The sequence below is a fragment of the Carcharodon carcharias genome, chromosome 5 (assembly GCF_017639515.1).
Source record: "Carcharodon carcharias isolate sCarCar2 chromosome 5, sCarCar2.pri, whole genome shotgun sequence".
Classification (NCBI taxonomy): domain Eukaryota; kingdom Metazoa; phylum Chordata; class Chondrichthyes; order Lamniformes; family Lamnidae; genus Carcharodon; species Carcharodon carcharias.
The window spans coordinates 15,499,988-15,525,505 of record NC_054471.1 but is presented as its reverse complement, the minus strand read 5'-3'; the positions used below and the strand labels follow the sequence as shown (position 1 = coordinate 15,525,505).

Below are 25,518 nucleotides of genomic sequence, written 5' to 3'. Positions count from 1 at the left end.
CCTAAATTTTTAATTCCTCTCTGGCCACAAGGGAAGTGCCAGAGGACTGGAGACCAGCTAATGTGGTTCCGCTATTTAAGAAGAGTTAAAGAGAGAAGCAAGGGAACTACAGGCCAGTGGGTCACAGGTCAGTGGTAGGGAAAGTATTGGAGAAAATTCTGAAGAAGAGAATCCATCTCCACTTGGAGAGGCAAGGTTTGATCAGGGATAGTCAGCATGGCTTTGTCAGAGGGAGGTCATGCCTGACAAATTTGATTGAATTTTTTGTGGAAGTGACCAGGTGTGTAGATGAGGGTAGTACAGTTGATGTAGTTTATGTGGATTTCAGCAAAGCCTTTGACAAGGTCTCATTGGGGAGACTTATAATGAAGGCAAATGCACATGGAATATACCGTAATTTGGTAAGGTGGATTCAAAATTGGCTTAGTTGTAGGAGACAGAGGGGGATGACAGAAGGATGGTTTAGTGACTGAAAGCCAGTGTCCAGTGGCGTACCACAGGGATCTGTGCTGGGTCCCCTATTACTCGTCATTTACATAAACGACATAGAGGACTACGTGGGGGGTAGGATTAGTAAATTTGCAGATGACACAAAGATTGGCCGGGTGGTTAACAGTAAGGTTGAGTGTCTTGGGCTACAGGAAGATATAGACAGGGTGGTCAAATGGGCAGATAAGTGGCAGATGGAATTTAACCCTGAAAAGTGTGAGGTGATACACTTTGGAAGGAGTAATTTGACAAGGAAGTATTCAATGAACGGCATGACACTAGGAAGTTCTGAGGAATAAAGGGACTTTGGCGTGTGTGTCCATAGATCTCTGAAGGCAGAGGGGCATGTTAGTGGGGTGGTGAAAAAGGCATATGGGATACTTTCCTTTTGTCAATCGAGGCATAGATTACAAAAGGTAGGGAGATCATGCTGGAGTTGTACAGAACCTTGGTGAGGCCACAGCCTCAGTACCACTCAGTACTGAATGCAGCTCTGGTCGCCACATTATAGGAAGGATGTGATTGCATTGGAGGGGGTGCAGAGGAGATTCACCAGAATGTTGCCTAGGATGAAACATTTAAGTTATGAGGAGAGGTTGGATAGACTTGGGTTGTTTTCGTTGGAGCAGAGAAGACTGAGGGATGATCTGATCGAGGTGTACATGATTATGAGGGAAAAGGACAGGATGGATAGGGAGCGGCTGTTCCTCTTAGCTGAAGGGCCAGTCACAAGGGGACACAAGTTCAAGGTGAGGGGCAAGAGGTTTAGTGGGTGTATGAGGAAAATCTTTTTTATCTAGAGGGTGGTGATGGTCTGGAATGCGCTGCCTGGGAGGGCGGTGGAGGTGGGTTGCCTCACATCCTTTAAAAAGTACCTGGATGAGCACTTGGCACGTCATAACATTCAAGGCTATGGGCCAAGTGCTGGTAAATGGGATTAGGTAGGTACATCAGGTGTTTCTCAGTGTCGGTGCAGACTCGATGGGCCGAAGGGCCTCTTCTGCACTGTGTGATTCTGTGATTCTATGTACATAGACTTCCAAAAGGCATATGATACAGTGCCGCACAACAGACTCGTGAGCAGAGTTATAGTTTATGGATTAAAAGGGACAGTAGCAATTTTGATACGGAATTTGCTGAGCAGCAGGAAACATGCTTACTGTATGTTTTTCGGGCTGGAGGAAGATTTGCACTGGAGTTCCCCAGGGTTCAGTTTTGGAATCTTTGCTTTTCCTGATATATATTAATGACCAAGAGCTTGGTGTACAGGGCACAATTTCAAACATTGCGGATTATACAAAACTCAGAAGCATTGTAAACCATGAGGAGGCAAATGTGGACAGATTGATAAAAAGCAAATTATTACTTAAACAGAAAACGGCTTCAGAATTGAAGTGAAGAGGGATCTAGGTGTTGCAGTGCATAAGTAACATAAAATTAGTATGCAGGTACAGTTTGTAATTAAGAAGACTAATGGAATGCTCTTCTTTATTACAAGAGGAATTGAGCATAAAAGTAAGGATGTAATGCTTTAGTTATACAGGGCATTGGTAAGACCACATCTCAAATGGCCTACTTCTGCTCTTATTCCATCTGTTCATATGTAAAAAGGTTCAATGACTGGACTTGAAGAGTATCCCCTCCAAAGACTAAGTGGTGGACAAATCACCTTAAACTCAGCAAAAGAGGAGGCTATAGATTAGGTTAGCTTCAGGGATTTGCATTGTTAAATATTAAAAAAATCTCAGGCGAGATGTTAAAAAAATACTCAAATATCCACAAACACAAACCTGTTCTAGTTGATTGTGCCACGTCAGAAGTACATTTTCAAGCAGTAAAATCATTTCTGGGTTGGATGCTGCAGCTGTCACTTGCTCAAATGAACGCAGCTGGGAAAGATCAACTGTTTCGCTCTTTAGCACTACAGCTTTTTCAAGACTTGTTTGTGCACCTAAAGAAAGTAACATCCAATGAAACACAAATAGAGTTGCACTGAAATAATAAGATTTTAATGTTTTACTATTTAACACTGGTAAAGTCTCCCTTCTTTTTAATTAAGCTTTTCTGCACACATATGAACTGGAATTCTGTTCAACCCATAAAAGGAAAATCCCTTTACAACAAATCACTGGAATAACTTACAATTTCTTCAAGTTCCGTCAAAACACTGCCTCACAGTAAGGCAAACCTTCAAGTTCCTGTCCGCAGGAAGCGAATAATTTAGGTGAAGCGACAGCCCATTTTAAGAATGATTTAGCATGCCATTAAACTATACCATAATATTCTTTGTGTCTGTCATCATTGTGTCTCAAAGTGTAGCATTAATGGAAGAGTCAAAATTTCCTGTTCCGGTGATAGCATTAACCTGGGTAAAGCCATTGTATCATGTCCCGCTACCATTTTGCGATATTCTGCCAGTAGTGACAATGGCATCCAATAAATTTGCCTTAAAATGGTGGATGTATTCTAACAGAACGCGAACAATGGAATGAATTCATATGATTTATTTCCTGCTACGCACAAATTCACCAATGCTCCTTTGGCAGCATCTTCCAAACTCACGACCACTACCATCTAGAAAGACAAAGGCAGCTGATACATAGGAACACCACCACCTGGAAGTTCCCCTCCAAGCCACACACCATCCTGACTTTGGAACATATCACCATTCCTTCACTGCCTCTGGGTGCAAATAAAGCTAAAGTATTCTTGGCATTCAAAGCTGCAGATGAAGTTTAAATTTTATATATTAAATCATAATATCTTGCAGTACTGGAGGCTATTTGACCTATCATACCTGCAATTGCTCTTTGAAACAGCTATGCATTCAGTCTAACTCCTCTGTTCTTTTTCCATAGCTCTGCAATTTTGTCACCTTCATTTTTATTTTATCCATTCATGGGATGTGGGTGTCGCTCGCTAGGCCAGCATTTATAGCCCATCCCTCAATGGTAACCCCCAGGATGTTGATAGTGGGGATTCAGCCATGGTAATGCTACTGAAGGTCAAGGGGCAATGGTTAGGTTCTCTCTTGTTGGAGATGGTCATTGCCTGGCACTTGTATGGCCCGAATGTTACTTCATGTATTTGACTATTTCACTTTCAAAAATACTACTGATTTATTACTATTTTTGCTATACCATTTCAAGCAATGCATTCCAGACACATATTTCCCTTCATGTAGCCTCCTGATCTTTTGTCAATGATTTTAGATCTATGATCTCTAGTATCTGATCCATTCATGGAAGCATAAAAGGTTGACAGCACAAAAGGAAGCCATTCAGGCCATCATATCCTTGCCAGATCTCTGCAAGAGCAACTCAGCTAATCACACTCCCCCAACTTTTTCCCATTTTAATTATCCAATATCTTTTTGAAAGACACTATAAACTTTGCCACTGCCACACACCAAGGCAGGCTGAATTTAATGATGGAAGTGGTGGCTCCGATTGGAGGCCAATAAGGCTGGAGCAACCTCACCTCAACCATGTCCAGCAGCAACAACCTTAACAACTAGGGATGGGCAATAAATGCTGGCCCAGCCAGTGAAGCTCATATCCGATAAATGAATTTTAAAAAATCTTGTGCCTGGTGTCGGGGATCCCGTCATTTGAAGGTGGAGGTGCAGCCTCAAAGAGCTGTCAGCCGTAGGGAGCAACCAACAGCATCATGGAGCAGACCCCGAATGAAAGTGTGTGGGGTTGGGCTCACTGGGGTTAGTCAGGCAGGCACAGGCATGCAGGGATGAGGTCGTTGGTGAAGGGAGCTGAAATGTTACCATGGTGGCAGCCCTTGCCACTAGGCTTTCCTCTGTGGGACACAAATTACCCAACCAGGAGAACCCGCTCCTGAGATCATTGGAAGGCTACAAGATTTTACTGGGAGATCTACCCATGTGGCAGAGAGCCCCTGCCATTCCATCAACTTACCCTGCCACTGAGTGAACTGCAGAGCAATGGAAAGGCAACAGGCACTCCACCACCTGCCTTCCCTCCCGATTCTATGGCTACCCCAATCTCCAAGAGTAAATTCCACCCAGGCTGTGCATTCAGATCCAAATCACTCTATGCATAAAATGAGTTTTTCCTCGTGTCACCTCTGGTTATTTTGCCAATCACCTTAAATCAGTGTCCCTTGGTTCTTGACCATTCTGTCATGGGGAGAAAATTTGCCCAATCTTCTCTGTCAAGACCCCTCATGATTTTGAACACCTCAATCAAATTTCTTCTCAACCTTCTCTTCTCCAAGGAAAACAATACCAGCTTCTCTTATCTATCCACATAACCAAAGTTCCTCATCCCTGGGACTATTCTTGTTAAAACTTTTCTGCACCTTCTATGATGCTTTCAAATCCTTCCTGAAGTGTGGTGCCCAGAATTGGACATAGTATTCCAGCTGAAGTCGGTCCACTTCTAACTTCCTTGCTTTTCTACTCTATGCCTCTATTCATAAAGCCCAGGACCCCATCAGGTAGCATTGAAAACACTTGAGGCAATAAGATGAGTGCGATGGATGAAAGCTTTGCATGCATGGGAGAGTGTTTGCACGAGGCTCCGGAAGGCCCTGCCATACACACACACTTCTCCTTCCAGAATCACTCGTGGTCTGACTGTGTGCAGCTGAACTACAGGGTGGACTTGTGAAGGCTGTAAGAGAAGCTGAATGACATGTTACATATTATTCAGTGAAAGTGAATATATTTTCAGATCATAAAGTGATGAAATATGTTCACCCGCGCAACCACTTGTGACCTGAAATTCTTAACTTTTCTAGGCCTACCACTTCTTCTAGATGCTGCCCTGACATCCTCAGAAGGCGTGAAGATAGCCTATGCAATGGCTGACCCTGTTGCTTCTGATGACTTCAGCATGTGTCCTCTTGAGGACCCGGGTTTGCTTTGGTTTTCCTCCTTTGGGCCAGCTGCTCCCTGTGTGGTAAGAGAGGATCAGGTTGAGAGAGGGTCACAGGCAAATGAAACTGGAGAGGGAGCGGACAGCCTCTGAGATTCCTGAGTGGATGATCCAGAGGTGTCCAGCTGCCACTCCTCCTCCCTTTGGCTGCCTGTGGGCCTGGGCCTGGCTCTTGAGGGGAAGGAGCACCTGGAGGAACATCAAGGCACCGTTTCCCCCTTGCATTGCCACTGCAAGAACTCACCCATGGCTACCACGATGGAGTGCAGGTATGCACACATCTTCGCGTTCTGCTGGACCAGGGTCTCCATGACATCCACCATCCATCCCATGGAAACCTCCATATGTGCATGTGGACACCACTTCAGCGAGCAGGTGGATGCACTCCTCCAACTTGTGTGCCACTTTGTTGAGGGCTTCCAACAACTCTGCGTGATGTATCCCCGCCTTCTTCTGACACTCCATGATGAGTTGGAATGCTGAATCCAGAGGCTCGTCATCTGGCTCAGACCTCACAGGTGCTTCTTCCCAAGAAGTCCTCGAGTACCAGAGAGCTCGGCTGAACCTGCCTCCTCCTGCTTCGGACATGTGTCCATGTGGTGACCACCTGACTATGAACCCGAGCTCGCTCTAGATCTAAGTCCCACCGAGGTGTGTGTCTCTGCGCTGGTGGAAGGTGGATATGGGTAAGCGCTGCGACGGGTCTTCCAGGCTGTTTATTTGCAGCTCTTCATTGGAGGAGGAGTCCTCTTCACCAGAGGTGAGGATATGGATGGGGCTGAGAGGATAGCTGAGTAATGGTGTCGGTCACTTGGCAGAGCTCCCTGTGAACCAAAGTAGAGATAAGTGGTGCATGGCAGCAGAGTCAAAAACAGGAGAGAGAGCACTCACAGTTGCGTTGGGAGAGGAATTATGTGGTGCAGGATCCTCACGTGGGTGTTTGCCGCCAACCTCACTGTTGCCACAGACATGGTCCACGTCCTCACCAGTCAGCATGACGGCACACTCCTCAAAATGAGTGAGGGGTCTAATGTGAGCCAAACCACCCCCAGTCTAGGACCTCTCCTTGCTGTTATGTGCCAGCTTTGCTTGCGTAAAAACAGACGGAGAGTGTGAGCAGGGTGCATAGCACTGCATCGGATGTTTATGTGGTGAGCAGAGCCATGGACAGGATGAGGACGCAAGCTCCAGAGGATATTGCCATGACTAACTGGGGATGGTGCTCTGTAATATCAAGCCCCACTGTTCCCTGAGCCGCAACAAATGTGAAAAATTTGACCAAACCAGATTGCCCCAATTCTACCTAACTGTTTAATTTAGGTTAACAGAATACGAGCACCAGGTTTGTAAACTTAATAAGTAAATAACTGTTTATTGAACAAATTATCTTAACCAGTGGCAAAAGAATGAAACATGAACTGCTTAACTTCTAACATTATAACTTAAACTCTACCACCTTCTTAAATCCCTATACACACAAGACACATAAGACACACAAAACATGGACTTTTAGGGGAAGGATGAAACAGCTCAATAGCACCAATCCAGAGTACAGGATTGACGGGTTGGTTTTGATCGGTCTTCTATATTCCCTTCAGTTCTTTTTTGATGACACGAGGTGGTTTTCCAGCACTTTCAGTCTTTAGTTCACTGGTTGAGAACTTGCTTTTCAATGTCTCTAACAGTGGTTTTCCCTTTTTCTTTTTTACAGAGCTTTCTCTCAGAAAGAGAGCAGGTTATAGAGGTATAAGGAAAGGAGATTTTTACATGTTTTTGCTTTGCAGGCTAGGAGCTATTCTACTGCATTGGTCTCAAACAAACCCTGGTCACCTGAGGCAGACATTTCCCCCTGCTGGGGGGCAAGTTTAGGAGTGGGCGCGTGGAGGTGCGCCTCCGATTAGCGCCCCCAATTGGGGGCGCGCTGCCATTTTACGTGGGTGGGCCAATTAAGGCCAGCCCAGCATGAAGTCTGCCAGGAAGTACTATGCGTTCCCTATGCGGGCGTGGGGGGTGGGATTCCCTCAGCTGAGAGTGCAGTCTTTCACACATGCGCACGAGAAAGCGCACTCATCTCCGAGTCTAAGTGCTGCTTCAGGGAGATCACCTCCTGTCCAAAAAAAAATTAAAAACAGAACAAATAAATTTCCCTGACATGTCCCCTCATGTGACGGTGTCACATGAGTTGGGACATGTCCATCACTTTCATTGAGAATTTTAAAAATTTTAAAACCTACATGAAACCTCATCCCGCCCATGGATGAGGTTTCATGCTTTTTCTTCAGCCTGCCAGGGCTCCCAGCCTGCCTGCCAACCTTAAGGCTGGATGGGCAGGTCCACTAATTATTTTTTTAAAAAAAACCGTTCCCAGAGATACTGCAATACCAGGTCAATTTGTGGAGTGGACGGAGCAAGCCCCTATTCCATCTCCCTGCTCCAAGATTCAATTTAATATATGGTCCCCAGATAAGGGACGTATCAGATATTAAACTGATAAGAACAGATACTACACTTGATCTTAGCCAAAAGGCCGATTAATTACTCTAACTCTTTTGTCAATGGCCTCAATTGGCCATTGACAGGCCAGCAGGCACACAGCTGATTCTGCTGAGCCCTGCGGACCTGAAATTTGAAATGAGGCGGGGTGACGTCGGGAGTTCCACCCAACGTCATCCCATGTCATTTTACACATCGGCGAGCGGGCCCCATCCCCCGCTCGGCAACCAGGAAATCCTGGCCCTGGTCAGGAGCCAATTAAAATGCTGTTGTGAGGCAGCTCCCTTGGTCCAGAAATCTTTTCCAGCGCCATCCTGTCTTTCATGGCACAATCTGTTCCAGGACTGTAACACTGTATGTATCTCTCATCCTATTCCAGTAGACATGTCTTTCAAACTGCAGCCATTGTACTTTTAAATCCACAGTCCAACAGAAATAGTGAAAAATAAAAAGGATATATTTTTTACAATTTTAGCCTGATGGAGATGCGAGGGAGTGTGTGAGAGTTACTGGTATTGTCCCTTGAAGTGTGAGATCTCTGTGAATGTTTGATGGGTTTGTGAGTGTGTGAGTTGAAAGTGATGACTAACTGGGACGGAAGGGATAAGAGCATTCATCCTCTACCTGTACTGGTTGGCTGACCTCCTCTGTGTGCTCTGGTGTTGCTGACCACCACAGCCACCACTTCCTCGGCCAGATGGGTGACTCTGGTGAACCTCCTGAAGCCAGAGCTAGAAGTTTAGAGGACATAGAGGCCATCTCGGCCGCTGGCAAAGTGAGGGGAGATACCTCATGCCGGAAGCAGGCATGACTGAAGACCCACCATGTGGAGGCAGCCCCCCAAAACCCCGAACTACTCAAACCCAAACTGATCTCCAAACCCCTGAAGACACCAGCTCAGGGGGCACAAAAATCACCCGGCCCCAGCGTCATGAACGCGTGAGCTCCCGGGCCCATGTGCACCCCAGCGCCATGTGCTGGGCTCAGCCTCATCCCCACGTGGGTTCCCAGAGCCGGAGGCGGTGGGGCGTGTGACCCCGAGCCAGTGGTCCTATTAAAGATGGTGGACATGCCCGAACACCAGAGGGCAGAGCATCTGGAGGGGCTGGTCAAAGCTGCAGGGGCCTCGCAGATGAAGGTCTCCCCAGCCCCAGCCTACCCAGAAGAGTCACCACCTCTCGGAGGGGGAAGACCTCATGACCCGGGAGGTCGGATGTGTCCCATGCCCCAGTGGAAAGGTGGTGGCATCTCCGCCTCGTAGGTTCTCACTCTGCCCTCTGGGGGGAGCCCAAATCCCTGACCCCTTGCTGCGGTCCCCTGAGCAGGGACCCTCAGGGATCGGTGAGGGTATCGCCCTTGCGGTGGTGCCCCACACTGACCCACCTTCCACACCCGAGATGCCATCTGGCCCACCAGAGGATTGCAGCAATCCCTTCGTGGCCAGGACAACTGGGTCATCGGGCGGCAGTGGCAAGGAAGGCCTCCCAGCTCCTTCCCAACCTTCAGCGCCAGGTGCCTCCATGCTAAGTCCCGATCTCACCGGACGACAAGGTGCCTGTGGGGGAGCAGGGCTCTGAGCCGCCGCTGCCTTTGGCCCATATCCCCAAGGGGAGATCAAATAGGACCCCTCTGCCCTTAATCCTGGGGTTGGGATCGAGGTGGAGGTGGAGCCAACTGGCAACTCCAAACCAGGCCCCGTGCTCAATACGACAACCTGGAGGACGGGGTATCGGTGGTGAACACCGTGGATGGCTTAGAGTCGTTTCGGGTAAGATGGTGGATCCCCTGGTGTCCCCACCGACTCTCCCCTCATCCCTTTAAGGGAACTTCAGCATTTTTTAGCGAGTAATCACAGTCGCCGAGACAGGGTCCAGTCGGCCCTGGACCAGTGGCATTCTTTTCCTCTTGTGCTCAGGCCTGCCAATGAGATCCTTAAGGCCCCTGGGCTGGACTGGAATGCTAAGAGGAGGGTCCACACGTTTCCCGCTAGGCTCCTGAAGGAGAGGAAGGATTAAAATAGCCCTCTCTTTCTTGCACTTTGTATTAGGCGATGGTAGCACATACTTCTGACAACAAAGACTACCATAGCAAGCCTCAAAATCAAAGACATCAGGGATGCAGCACAGCGCAGGTTCCAGATCTTCTCGGTCCTCAGGGGCAGAAAGTATGCGGTGTGCTTCCCGCAGGAAACCCATACTGTTCCGGGAGACAGAGCTACATGGTTCCTGGAGTGGCAAGTCTACATGAGTCACCTAGCCTCCTATTCCGGCGGGGTGCTATCTTGTTGGCCCCACTTTTTCAGTCGGAGATCTTGGGGGTCAAGGAGCCGGTGCCAGGCCAGTTGCTGTACCTTTCTGTGCGCCAAGGGGGCATAACACTTCACATTGTGAATGTGTAGGCTCCACTGGGCGCGCAGCAGCAAGCGAGCTTCTGTGAGGAAGTGTCCACTCATCTTGGCTCCATTGATGCCGTCAGGTGCATCGTCCTCGCAGGGGGGCGCATTTCAACTTGTCTCAGATCCGGAAGGCATCAGGGCCATTGCCACATCCTACTACATTGCCCTGTTCTCTCCGGATCCGCCCAGCGAGGATGCGCGCAGAGTTTTGTAGGAGGACCTGCTGCAGGTCGGCCCAGAGGGCGCTGGAAAGCTTGACCCCCCCTATAAGTCTGGGGGAGCTGACTAGCGCACTCAACAGCATCTCCAGGGGCAAGTCCCTGGGGCTGGACAGGCTGACCGTGGAGATCTTCAGGGCATTCTGGGATATCCTGGGGAACGATTATGTGGGGGTCCTGGAGCAGGGTATCGCGACCAAGGAGATGCCTCTCTCATACGCAGGGCCATGATTGCCTTGCTACCTAAGAAGGGGGATTTCTGCCACCTTAAGAACTGGTGCCTGGTCTCCCTCCTCAGCACAGATTACAAAATCTTGCCGGGGCAATGTCTTGTTGCCTTGACACCATGCTGGACCACATGACCCATCCTAACCAGTCCTTCATGGTCCTGGGCCGCACCTTCTTTGATAGCAACGATCTGGTCCGGGACGTTATCCATTTTTGCCAGAGGACTGGTCTGTCGAGCGCTTTCCTGTCTCTTGACCAAGAGAAGGCTTTCAACAGGGTGGATCACGAGTATTTATTCGGGCTCTGCGAGCATTCGGGTTCGGGATGCATTTTGTCACCTGGATCTGACTTCTGTACACTGCCGCAGAGTGTCTAGTTAAAGTTGTTGGGTCCCTGATGGTGCCCGTTTGTTTTGGGAGAGGAGTGCATCAGGTCTGCCCCCGTCTGGCCAATTGTATTCTGTCTGCATGGAGCCTTTCCTGCGCATCTTGCAGCGGAGGTTGTCGGGATTGGCTCGGCACGGGCCGGGCATCGAGGTGGTCCTCTCGGCTTACGCCAATGACATGCTCCTCATGTTCACTAACCCAGCTGACCTGCAGAGGATGCAAGAGCACCAGGAGGTCTACTCTGCCAGGATCAACTGGGACAAGTGTTCTGGGCTCCTGGTTGGTCAGTAACAAGTGGATCCCCTATGGTCAGTAACAAGTGGATCCCCTACTCAAGGAGCTCAGGCCTTTCACCTGGAGCAGGACCAGCCTCTCTACCTGGGGGTCCACTTCTGCCCTGCTGAGGAATCCTGGCCGGCGAACTGGCAGGAGCTGGAAGGCAAAGTCACCACTCACCTGCAGCATTGGACAGGACTGCTCCGATTGATATCTTCCTGGGGTCGAGTTCTGGTCATAAACCAGCTAATTGCCACCCTGTTGTGGTATCAGCTGGTCACTTTGAACCCTCCCCCGGACTTTGTCACAAAAATCCAGAGAATGCTCATCGACTTCTGCAACAGAAGGCTGCACTGGGTCGCTGCTGAGGTTTTGAGTCTCCCGCTTAGGGAGGGCGGTCAGGTGGTGTGCCTCCGCACCCAAGTGGCAACTTTCCACTTTCAGGCCTTGCAGCAATACCTTTACATCAAGCTCCCTCCAAGATAGTGTGCCCTGGTGACATATTTCTTCCGTCACGTGCAGGGCCTGAATTATGACATACAGCTCCTGTTTGTAGACCAGAGGGGTCTTTGAGGCTCCTTGCAGGCATTGCCCATCTTTTACAAGGGACCAAAGTCTGGAACATGGTCCCTTGTGACGCAGCTCTCCGCTGTCAGAAGTAGCGGCTTTTGTCAGAGAGCTGCTGCTCTGGGATCCGCCCCTCTGCCGTTTTCAGTGGCTGGCGGACAGGAGGGCTGTGTCTACCGGGGTGACCAGGATCAGGGATGTGCTGCGTGGCGGAGGATTGGGCTGGATGCTAACACAGGAATTGGCGCATCGCACATCCATGGTCATCCAGCTCACAGCCAACGCAATTCAAGGTCTAAGGATGGCCGTGCTCGGCCCCGACGCCATTCTGGGTCTCGATGTGGCGCAGGTGCGCGGTGGTCTTCTGTCCTAGTATATCCCTGGTCAGACAGAATTCCACATTGGCCCCAAGCTCCGAACCCTCCCTCGGGAGCCGGTGCTCCGCAACCTGAGTCGCCTCGCAGAAATGGCCTCCATGCCCTTTAGTATGGTGCGGAGGGGTTTCCTGTATGTCCTGCTGCTGCACACACTTCACTTCCTTGCCCTCGCTCACTGTCCGGACACGCCCTGATGTGCCTTGTTGCCATCCGGCTGTGGAGGTCCCCAGTGGGGGTGTCCTCCCACTTTCCTTCGGGAACCTGGGGTGGAGGGTATCACAAGCAGCAGTCCCATAGAATCATAGGTTATGTCGGTTCAAGGACTCCCAACATACTTGCATCTTTCACAGCCTCTTGGAGTCCGTGCACCATGTATAAAGAGAGTGTTGTAGCTGCACTCCCTTTTCAGTTATCTAAAAAATCTTTCACTGTTGTTCTGTTTGCACTTCAGTCCCACGCTCCTAATCTACGGACACACAGTGCAGAGAGGGCGGGGCCGAGAGGGAGGAGGACCTCTTCGTGAGCCTGCTCCTGGGCCTGGCCAAGTTGGCCATTAACAGGTCCAGGCAGCGGGCAATCAAGGGATCATCTAGCCCGATTGTCTACCCCTCTTCCGCGGCTATGTTCACGGCTGGGTGTCCCTGGAGAGGGAGCACGTGGTGTCTGTCGGCACTATCGATGCCTTCCGTGCTCGGTGGGCACCACAGGGACTGGGGTGTTTTATTTACCCTGTTAATCACATTTTGGTTTAATGTTTGTAAGTTTCCTTTAAATTTTGTCTTTGTTTTTGCAGTTTCCCTTTAAGGGGTTGCCTTTTACTTTGTCCCTAATTTTGTTAATTTAGTTTACTTGGTTGACTCAAAAATAATTACATTTTCTTAACCTTCCTAACCCTACCACTACATCTTGCTGCTCCCAGGACATCCACAGCGGAAGTGGAGACAGCCAGCTGACTGCTACGCCCCATCTATGATGTCTTTGACGGGCGTGCTCTGGGCAGCCGAGACCTGCTTTTGAGGACCGGTTGTGTGACAGTGGCACCCCCTCAAGCTGTGGAGCTGGAGCTGCTGGGGTCACAGGAAGAGCAGATACAAGCATACAAATTAGGAGGAGTATACTCGGGCTGTTGAACCTGCTCTGCCGTTCAATAAGATCGTGGCCAATCTGAATGTAACCTCAACCCCACATTCCTGCCTACCCCTGATAATCTTTCACCCATTTGTTAATCATGAATCTATCTAGCTCTGCCTTAAAAATGTTCAAAGACTGCTTCTACTGCCTTTTGAGGAAGTGTGTTCCAAAAACATTCGGATGTGCTTCAGATGGGCTGGACAATCTCCGCAGACACTTGGGTGGTTGGCCCCGGGGTGCGCACCTGCTGATCCTCCAGCCTATAGGTGGCTGACTCCTTGGGGATAAGGGGTAGCTGGAGTGAAATCGAGCGGCCCTGCACCACTCTCGTGTACACATTGTTAGAGGCCAACTATGGCATCAGTGATGGAGTTCAGGCTGTGCTGCAGTGCAGGAGTGATGTCCTGGAACAATAAAATATCGTTTTACCTGCCTGCTACCGCACAAGCTCTCCTGAATTTGAACAATCTTACCAGAACCCAATGCCTGCTGGCTGGATCAAGGAGAAATGTCCCACAATGAAGGCACTATGTATAAAATTCCTGCAATGGCACAGAATCATCTACACACAGTACTAGACAGTTGTTCCACCGCCACACCAACTCTTCTTCATATGGAAGGGTTGAGGCTTCTACATTTCTCATCAGAATCTTCAAAAGTCACTGCTACCATGGTGCATTCTTCTGTTTTTCACATATGTATCAATTATACAAAAAGGATAGGTAAGACAATAATGTGGGTTCTTTATTTGAAGGCAAGACTATATATATACAATCATAACTGACAGTCTCTGTAGACATGTTTGACCTGTAGGGCTGCTGCTTTGTTCCATCCAGAGTCATGGGAATATAAATCTCAACCTGCCTTTGTGGATAGTGATGGACAGCAGTTTCAGATATGCACCTTTAAAGGTATATGTACATTACTTTGCAACATCACCCTTTTTTCTAAATTAAAACATTGTCCTTAAAGAATAAAAAACTAATTTCATAAGCGCCCTTAAACACACATGCACTTCACATCACAACAATAGCAAGCAGATAAAGGGCACATAATACTTGCATGGTGATGTGCCTTGATGTATGTTCATGTATTATGTTAATATTTATTTCAATGAAAGCAACACTTTATTTGAACTCCTAGTTCAAAGCCAACTGGTGAATAGCTGGAGCCAATCTTTACGTACTTTCATCAGCATTTATTTACAGAGTTACACATCACAAGCATGCACCTCCTAGCCCAAAAATGTCTGTTCGAAGGGGCACAATCTCCAGGTAATGCCCACCAACTGCATACAATCAAACACAATTAATATACAATGAACACTCTTCATTCTCCTGGTCTCCACTTTGGTGCTTCCAGTAGATAAAAGCAGTGTTCTGAAGAAGAGTCATACGGACTCAAAACAGTAACTCTGTCTTTCACTCCACAGATGCTGTCAGACCTGCTGAGTTTTTCCAGCAATTTTTGTTTTTGTTTGGTGCTTCCCATATTCACCTTGAATAGTAGCCTTTAGGTGAATGGTATGATCAGGTTAAGGAAGGAAGGGTGTAAATATGATGGTCGGAATTTTGACTGCTGGAATGGATTGTGTTGTCAGGAGGCATGATTTATGATTGCACTGTCAGAGAATCTAATGCAATCAGATTAGCTGATGAGTGCCAGTGTGAGAGTTTTGGAGGCTTCCCTGGCATCCAGATGAATGGCTACAGACACCATAGCCACATCTGGCCCCTCTTCTTCCTCCTCCTTCTGATTGCAGCAGGCCAACTGATATGTATCTTCCTCTTCCTCCAGCTTTGCTCCTTTCTGATACATGATATTGCACAACGCACATGAGACCAGAATCATTCTGGAGACCATTGATGGGACATATATTTAAAGGGTCTCCAGATCTGTCGAGGCACTTCAACTGCATCAGCAGGAATCCAATGTCTTGTCTAATGATAGTGTTACAGACCGTGATAGGAGCAGTGCAAGGTCAATTCCAGCTCCACTTCTCCACAGGTTACAACAATAATTTAAATGTTTAATTCACTCACAAAACTGGCTAGTTATTACCTTTGAAACTGTTATTTCCAGATTTAAAAAGCTCTAACCAGGCTTCTTCCAGTAAACACAAAAAATTGATTTATTATAAAACAAATTACTTGTTAAAGCAAGTTAATAAATTGATTAACACACAAGTTGTAGTTCAGAAGTGTAATGATTTTTTCCCCTTTTTGAAAAAAGATATTTGAAGCCCCAAACACAAAACAGGACAAAACAAACACAATCCCCTGCAGAGGCTGGAGGATGGGAACAATTCTTGTAAAAGGATAAAATTCAAAAGGATCTCAACGTTGCTGATTTAACAGAATTCTGGTCACGATAAATCTGGAAGTTCCTTCAGATAGATTTATTGGTGAAACAGTCCTTGATGACTCTTATTCATCACAACTTTGCAGACTTTCAAAAAAAACACTTTATTTATTCCGATGAGATGTTTCTGAGGAAATTTTAACTCACCCTAGACCACATGTGACACAAAGGTGGGGCAGAAAGAGGGAGAGACTTTTTCTTGCAACCTGCTTCTAAGACACCCCACACACTCACTGACTTGGAGTTTTAAAGACTAAGATGTTAAAAGAATGCTTCTCTTAGGCCAGGCATTTTCAATCAATCAGCAAGAGTCTTTAGCCTGGCAACAGCAATTCTTTGTTAACTTAGATATACAAAGTATCTCTTCCTTCTCCAGGTGTTCCTCGCTGGACATCTATCTATTGACCTATGGTTGCTTGAAGAATAGCATAATCACAGCCCAAATTAATATTGCAAGCTTTTAAAAAATAATCCAGGAGGAAGAATATCCAAAGTTCAATGTTCTCCAAATTTTCCAAAAAAGGGTTCCTCGCAATAACCCTTGTGGTCATGTGGCTCCTTTTGCACTTCTCATCTACATCACTACAAGAATCATCAGCCAAGCCTTCTTGCTTCTAAAGAGCCACTCACTGTAGCTGCCTGCTGATGCACAAAAGGGCACCGCTCAATGTAGTGCACCACCTTCCTTCCTGACCTTTTAAAAAGTTTTTTTTAAGAAAATGGCCTGCCATTCCCCACAGTGTTTTAGCGTGGGCAATGTATTATCAGGGTCAACTGGTTTGTTAACAAGTTCAATTGACCCTTGATTATTTATTTAAATATGACAGGCGGGTTTCCGATTTCGGCACGCAGCCACCTACAATGTTATGGGCTGAGCGGAAAGGTGATGGGGGTGGCATTTGTCCTATTTCACCTGCGCACCCTGCTGAAAATGCGCCCGGCTGGAGCACATAAAACCCAGGTCATTGGGAAATAAATATTTCATGGCATTGTTATGATCCCTGTCGAGACCAATAATTCTTTAAAAAAAAAAGAAATTTTAATTTCCAGTTAATAGCTGAAATGATAACATAGCAAGATTTCACGTTTTAAGACTTTTGCTGTAACACCAGGCTAAAAGCACTTTTGACTGAACATTGTTTTTGCAGATATTTTACACTTCAAACCCCAAAACAGAACTTATCATTTTTTACTTTAAGCACAACTGAAAAAAATACACTTCAATGGTAAACATTACACTGTCCTTTAAGTGGACATTATGATCCTTGGACAGACCTCCAAGTTGTTGATGAGCTCTGGTTAGGGACCAATAATATTTTGTTTAAATTAAGCAAGATTCAAGACACTTGCCAATAGAATCAAGCCACAACATTCCATGGGTTTTGAACAAACAAAAATAAACTTTACTATACAAGGTCAGAAAAATAAAACAATTTACAATATCTATTTCATACTCTAACCTTCAGGAGAAATATGAGGTGCATGTGAATTAACAGACAAATTGTGGTTGGACACCCCACACTGCACAATAAACGGCAGGTGACATCGGGGGCTGCATTTTCCAGTCGGCGAGTGGAGACAGGGCCTGCTCACCGATACATAAAATAACGCGGGGTGACGTCAGGTGTGCGTCCCGACGTCACCTCACATCATTCCGATCTTTAGTTTGGCGGGCGCGCACCAGAGTCAGCTGCGCACCCGCCGAACTGCCAACGGCCACTTAAGTCCTTAAAAAAGTAATTAACCCAATTAATAGACCTGCCCATCCAACCTTAAGGCTGGCGGGCAGACGAAGTGCCCAGGCAGCCTTCAGAAAAAACATGAAACCTCATCCACGGGCAGGATGAGTTTTCATGTGGGATTTAAAATGTGTACAAAATTTTTAAATAGAAATAATTGACATGTCACTGCTCATGTGACAGTGTCATATGAGGGGACATGTCAGGAATATTTTTTTCTCCCTTTAATAAAGTTTTCAAACTTGAGCTGAGCTCCCTGAGGCAACACTTTGCCTCAGGGAGATCTGTGCGCACTTTTGAGCGCATGCGCAAAAGAACGCACTCCTAGCTCAGGGAACTCTTCCCACCACCCATACAGGGTGTGCACGACGCTTCCGGGCGGATGTCACGTTGGGCAGGTCTTAATTGGCCCGCCCACGTAAAATGGCGATCGGGAATCCGCCCACCCGCGTCTGCACCCGCACAACCCCCCGCCCCAATGGGGGGAAAAGGCTGCCCCAAGACAAATTCCATGGATTTCTCAACAACCTACCCAGGTGTTGGTGACACTGTGAGTCAACCAAACTCACTGAAACTCTATCTCCCTCATGAAGGTTTCCAACCCTCACCTTCAAAGATCTCACCTTTGAATTTTCTCTCAAGGTTGCTCCAACTCGAGACGGTTTCAATGATGGCCGATCACGCAGGATTTCAATCTCGAATTTTGAGATTCCATTTTCCTGGATTCCCAAGTACATTCAAACATCAACTTACAAGTACAATTTCAACTCTTCAGCTGCACTGAGCGGAACACTACTATTGCCCCAATACTCTGCAAAATGGAGTCATAAACCTTCCACTGCCTTCTTGGATCTTCAGGACTTCCCCTGAGCCCTCTTTAATTACCAGAGTCATAGGGCATTAGCAATGGCCCATTTCTCAGTGTTTCAATCTTGCCTTCTGAAATTCCATTGCCCTGGATTCCCAAGTACACACCCATGCACCAAACTACAAACTACAGATCTTTGGCCGCGCCGAGCAGAGCGCTACTGCTCCAAAGGGATACTTTTGCCCCAGCAGCCCTCTTCAATTACCAGGGCTTCTCCTGAGCACTCTTTATTTATTCTGCTCCCAATGGCAGTTCTCTAACTGGGAGCCTGTTTCTCTGCACTTTCCCTTTTCCCCTAAATTAACTGGGACCTGTTTCTACCCCTGTCTTTGACCCTTAGCTGGGACTCAGGGGTGGTGATGGCATAGTGGTGTATTCCAGGCTAATAGGGGTATATTCCAGACTAATATTCCAGAGACCAAGGGTAATGCTCTGGGGACCCGGGTTCGAATCCCTCCACAGTACACTGAATTAAATTTTAAAATATCTCGACTTAAAAGTCTCATGATGACCATGAAACCATTGTCAATTGTTGTTATAACCCATCCGGTCCTTTAGGGATGTAAATCTGCTGTCCTTACCTCGTCTGGCCTACATGTGATTCCAGAACCACAGCAATGTGGTTGATACATAAATGCCCTCCGAAATGGCCTAACCAGTCTCAAAAGAGGAACGAAACTGGATGGATCACCAGGGTAATCAACCTAGACACCGGAAATGACAAAGGCAATCTCAGCTCTGTTGACCCTGCAAAGTCCTCCTTACGAACATCTTGGGGCTGAGAGAGCTGTCTCACAGACTAGGCAAGCAACAGCCTGACACAGTCATCCTGACGGAATCATATCTTACAGATAATGTCCCAGACACCACAATCACCATTCCTGGGTATGTCCTGTCCCACTGGCAGGATAGGCCCAGCAGAGGCAGCGGCACAGTGGTATACTGTCAGGAAGAAGATTACCTGGGAGTCCTCAACACTGACTCTATGAAGTCTGATGGTATCAGGTCAGACATGGACAAGGCAATCTCCTGCTGATTAGCACATACCGCCCTCCCTCAGCTGATGAATTAGTGCTCCTCCATGTTGAACACCACTTGGAGGAAGCACTGAGGTTGGCAAAGGAGCAGAATATACCCTGGATCAGGGGCTTCAATGTCCAACACCAAGAGTGGCTTGGTAGTACCACTACTGACCGAGCCAGCTGAGTCCTAAAGGACATAACTGTTAGACTGGGTCTGTGGCAGGTGGTGACGCAAGCAAAAAGAAGGAAAAACATACTTGATCTCATCCTCACCAACATGCCTGCCGAAGGAACTGTCCACGACATTATCGATAGCAGTGACCATCACACAGTCCTTGTGGAAACAAAGTCCTGCCTTCACATTGAAGATACCCTCCATCGTGTTGAGTGGCACTTCCATCATGTACAGATTCGAACAGATCTAGCAACTCAAGACTGGGCATCCATGAGGTGCTGTGGGCCATCAGCAGCAGCAGGTTTGTACTCGAACACAATCTGTAACCTCATAGCCCATCAAATCCCCCATTACCATCAAGCCAGGGGATCCACCCGGGTTCAATGGAAAGTGCAGTGGAGCATGCCAGGAGCAGTACCAGACATACCTAAAAAGGTGTCAAACTGGTGAAACTACAACACAGGACTACTTGCACGCCAAATAGCATAAGCAGCAAGTGATGGACAAAGCTAAGTGATCCCACAACCCACAGATCAGATCTAAGCTCTGCATCTAAGTCGTGAATGGTTGTGAACAATTAAATAACTCACTGGAGGAGGAGGCTTCACAAATGTCCCCATCCTCAATGATGGGGAAGCCCAACACTTCAGGGCAAAAGATAAGGCTGAAGCACTTGCTACAATCTTCAGCCTGAAGTGTGTGGGTGATCCACCTTGGCCTTCTCCGGAGGATCCCAAGAGATGGCAGTCTTCAGTCAATCCAATTCACTCCACCTGATGTCAAGAAATGGCTGAAGGCACTGGATACTGCAAAGGCTATAAGCCCTGACAATATTCCGGCAATAGAAGACTTGTGCTCCAGAACTTGCCGTGCCCCTAGCCATGCTGTTCCAGTACAGCTGCAACACTGGCATCAACCGGGTTATGTGGAAAATTGCCCAGGTATGTCCTGTACACAAAAAGGGCAAATCCAACCCAGCCAATTAGTGCCATATCAGTCTACTCTCCATCATCAATAAAGTAATGGAAGGGGTTATCAACAGTGCCATCAAGCGGCACTTGCTTAGCAATAACCTGCTCACTGATGCCCAGGTTGGGTTCCACCAAGGCCACTCAGCTCCTGACCTCATTACAGCCTTGGTTCAAACATGGACAAAATAGCTGAACTCCCAAGGTGAGATGAGAGTGACTGCCCTTGACACCAAAGCCGCATTTGACAGAGTGTGGCATCAAGGAGCCCTAACAAACAGCAGTCAATGGGAATCAGGGGGAAATCTCTCCGCTGTTTAAAGTCATACCTAGCACAAAGTACGTTGGTTGTGGTTGTTGGAAGTCAGTCATCTCAGCTCCGGAACATCACTGCAAGATTTCCTCGGGGTAGTGTCTTGGACCCAACCTTCTTCAGTTGCTTCATCAATGACCTTCCTTGCATCATAAGGTCAGGAGTGGTGATGTTTGCTGATGATTGAGCAATGTTCAACACCATTCACGACTCCTCAGAAACTGAATGAGTCCATATCCAAATGCAGCAGCAAGACCTGGACAATATCCAGGCTCAGGTTCACAAGTAACATTCACACCACACAAGTGCCAGGCAATGACATTCTCCAACAAAAGAGAATCTAACCATTGCCCCTTGACATTCAATGGCCTTACCATCACTGAATCCCCCACTATCAACATTCTGGGGGTTACTGTTGACCAGAAACTGAACTGAACTAGCTATTTAAATACTTTGGCTAAAAGAGCAGATCAGAGGCTAGGAATCCCGCGACGAGTAACTCACCTCCTGACTCCCAAAAGCCTGTCCACCATCTACAAGGCACAAATCAGGAGTGTGAAGGAATACTCTCTACTTGCCTGGGTGAGTGCAGTTCTCACAACATTCAAGAAGCTTGACGCCATCCAGGTTTAATAACATGCAATGTGAGATATGAAAGTATACCAATTACTCATTGGAGATATCCTAAGTCACACACACATACAAAGACCAAAAAGAATGGAGGAATTAATTGTTCAAAGGAAAAGGAAAGATGGTGGAGTCCTTGAAATGGTACCTGGGTTATGCAGTTGGTCTCTCAGCATTGATCTGTGAACCAATCAATGAGACTCTTGCACTGCTTTTCAGGCAGACTTGAGGAACACCTGCAGGTGCTCAATTCCAGCATGCAGAGCAACTTAGAAGCAGCTCATATTCACTTCCGTCTGTGACTGGCTCTGGATTGCAAAAAAGACTACCGTCTTCCTTCACAAGCAGTTAGTCCTTCTTCTCAAACCAAAACCAAAACCAAATTTAAACATAGTTCCAGGCATGTTTATTTTTCCACAGCCATGTGAATCCTTTTGTACACATTCCACCAAGGTGAAGAGCTTTCGGGCTTCTTTGTGACTTCTTAATTATCTTGTAAATGGATGTCTCTTCCAAGATAAGCAGAGTTCTTGCATTAACCCTTTCAGGAACAGAGACTTTTAAAACACAAATTCTTCCGGATGTTCTTAGTCCTTGAAGATGAATCATTTTCTGTGATTAAACTGTTCATCACAGAATGCAAAATAAAATTCCACGCTGAAGCAGAAAACTCCACTGAATCCTGTGCAAGTCTAGCTTCAATACCCAAAGATTGCAGAATCAGGCGAACTACCAGGGGTCAGCTAAAAATATTCAGTTCTTGGCCAGAACAAGTTTATAAAAACTTTTAAGTTAGCAGCAATAAGAATTGCTATTTAAAATGCACCACGCACAGCCCGAGTCTCGAGCCGGCGCCAGACAAAAAAATAGTTAAATTGAATTAAAAAGTAATTGGCATTTTTAACTCCTGGGAATCAACAGCTTCAAGACCTTAGAATGCTCAGATAATGTGGAGAAGACTCAAAAAAAAGTTGATCTAGGAAGTCGCTGATGAAAATTTAAAACAATGAAATCGAGACCACCATGTCTGCTGGAACCTACCAAAACTGACGAGCGTGGGAAACCTCATTGAGAAGAAGCATGTGGCAGCACCATCTTGGATTTCCTAACAACATTTAAAGTTATACACACTTTTAATTTTAAATGGCCGTCAATCAAAATTCTACATCACCAGATCATTTAGGACCCAAGGCCCAGGCGAGTCACAACATTGGGGGCATTGAAGAAAAAGATTCCTTATATACATGATTGCTTAAGGTCTAGATAAAAAGACAGAATCTGAACAGGTTAACACACTGCTTTATTCATTAGGTGCATTGGCTGATGATATAATAGCTAAATAAGGAATCAATAAATCAGCAAAATATGATGAAGTTATAAAATAATTTGACACATTTTGATTTGAGCAGTAACAAGATCCTTGAAAGAGCAAAGTTTAATAAATGTGTCCAACTGCTAGAAGAACCTATTGACTACTCCTATACAGAATGGTTGAAGGCTGTGACTACGGTGACCTGAAATCAGAGGTAATCAGAGAGAGAACTGTTGTCAGAGTGGTGGGTGATGCACTCTCAGACGCACCTCAAGCTATGGAAGATTTGACCCTTGAAAAGGCCATTCAAATTGTCAGGCAATTTGACATCTGTTTATAGCACAGATTGATCTTAAGGGTTAAAAGCAAGCCATGGTACAGAACAACCCCCACAGTCCAGCTAGTAAAACAGTCAGGGGGCAGGGACACTCAAGGCCAAGGGAAACAATAGCTAATGGACCACTAGGGGGTGGCAACCATGGCAGCACTGTGGAGCCAAGCAACCCCACAGATGTGATCAATGTCTGCACAGGATTTAATTGCAACTGCATAGGTCACTTCAGAAAGCTGTGCAAAGCTAACACAATAAAACAGATGGTCCAAAGATGATTCAAGAAGTCAAGGTACTACACCAAGAGGAAACACCGCCATGCTTCTTGGGTGAGGTCAAACATCAGAGATTTTTGTTCTGTGTCATGAAGCTATTAATATATATAATATTTTGAAAACTATTTTTCTTTTAAAATAGAGCTTTGGTCTGCAAGTGTGTCTGAATTGGATTAAAGTCAGCTAGTCTGGGTGCTTTGATGGGTACTAGTTTTGATATGTAAGAGAGATAGCGTGCATTTACATTTTTTGAATAGAGCATTCAAGAAGTGGGGTGAAAACTGACATCCTTCTAGCAGATACCAAACAATATGTTTATATTAATATTAAATTTGGTACTATCAAAAGGGTTTTATTGTTAGAGAGGTTTAGTTCAGTGGTTGTTGATGCAATGAGAATTAACATTCGAAGGGGCTGGTAGGTATACCTTCAGTAGTTTTTGGGTATGCAGAGCAGAAGCAATGTGACATCAAAAGGCAGTTGCAAGCCTCCAACTGGCTCCACAGCAACAAAAATGAAAGAACTTCATTTTGAACTCGTAAGATGAAAATGTTTTGCCTGGTGTTTGGTCAAGTCTATGGGTTGCTGGCGCCTTAATGGAGATTAGTTTGGGAATTTGTTAAAAGTTATGATTGTAGTAATTTGTAGCCATGTGTATATCTATTTTAACCTGTGTAAATTAATAAAACGTTTCCTATGGTTCAATGCAAAACCTCGACAACTGGTGGTCTGATTCCTGCGTTTAGAGTTGCATCTCAAACACAACAGTTAAAATTATAGGCTATGACAGTTGTTTAAAGTTCCTCTCTAGAATTTTAAATAGCTCCGCTGCATCGGCCATAACAATTGGGGGCTGTGTCGGGATAAATTATATTTCTAATTCCTCGATTGGTTAGGAATTGGTGAATCTTAAGCTCACGAGTACGAGAGGCACTTTGAATTCAGGAGTTGGTGAGGTATTTTGGAAGTGGTGAGACTGCAAGATAGCTTTGGCAATTGCTAAAACTTGTCTGGGAGTAGAACAGATAACTCTAACTGGGTTGGACAAAAGAAGCATAAGTAAATTAACAGAACTGGCAGGTAAGTTAAAATTGGGGTTACCTGAGGGGGCTAGGAAATCAGGTATAGTTAAAAGTATTGCACAGTATCTACAGTTGGAAGTGAAACCTGACACTAGTGAGTCACTGCTGGAGGTAGTGAGACTTCAATTGCAAATGAAAAAGCCTGAATTAGAAGCAAATGACAGAGAAATGGCCTTTAAAAGGGAATTAGAACTTGTGAAGATGGAGAAGGAGGAAAGAGAGAGAGAGAATTCCAACTGAAAATGTTGGCAGTTAGAAAAGTGGGGACATGTTTAAATGTGTACAAGCTCTTCCAAAGTTTGAGGAAAAAGATATTGAAGCATTCTTTATTTCATTTGAGAAGTTAGCGAAACAGATGAAATGGCCACAGGAAAACTGGACATTATTATTACAGTATAAGTTGTTAGGTAGGGGGCTTGAGGTATATGCTTCACTTTCAGAAGAAAAGTCAGTGAATTATGATTTGGTGAAAAAAGCTATTTTGAGTGAATATTAGTTGGTTCCGGAAGCATACAGGCAGAAATTTAGGAATATGAGAAAACAGCCTGGACAAACTTATATGGAGTTTGAAAGAGTAAAACAAAGTAATTTTCACCAATAGGTACGGCCATTAAAAATAGAGACAACATATGCAGCTCTTAGGGAAGTTATTCTTTTGGAAGAATTTAAAGATTCAATCCCTTCGGTACTGAGAACTCATGTGGAGGAACAGAGGGTTGATTCTGTAAGATAAGCAGCAGAGATAGCTGATGATTATGAGTTAGTTCATAAGCTAAACCTTTTTCTCCATCTCACTTTCAAATTGGAAAAGGATAAAAATGGGATGATAAAAGAAAGGTGGGTAGTCAGGGAAAAGGAGTAGCTGGAAGTTCCCAGGGAGTTTTTTCTCAGAATGAAAAGGAAGGTGCTAAAGGTAGAAGTGACATTTGAAAATTGAGGTGTTTTCATTGTAATAAAGTGGAGCATATGAGGTCT

The 25,518-nt window shown here is 46.1% G+C and overlaps 1 protein-coding gene and 1 non-coding gene across 2 annotated transcripts in view; both read right to left on the bottom strand.

Annotated features, from left to right (window-relative positions):
* LOC121278115 (dynein heavy chain 8, axonemal-like) overlaps window positions 1–25,518 on the bottom strand; it is a 1,831,678-nt gene that overhangs the window by 1,735,854 nt on the left and 70,306 nt on the right. Inside the window, exon 7 of the mRNA XM_041188200.1 lies at window positions 2,280–2,440. Within this exon, the coding sequence (XP_041044134.1) occupies window positions 2,280–2,440 (161 nt within the window). The remainder of the gene's footprint in view (window positions 1–2,279; window positions 2,441–25,518) is intronic.
* On the bottom strand, window positions 7,748–7,936 carry LOC121278499. Its single transcript, XR_005943167.1, has one exon. It is a non-coding gene; the product is annotated as a U2 spliceosomal RNA (small nuclear RNA).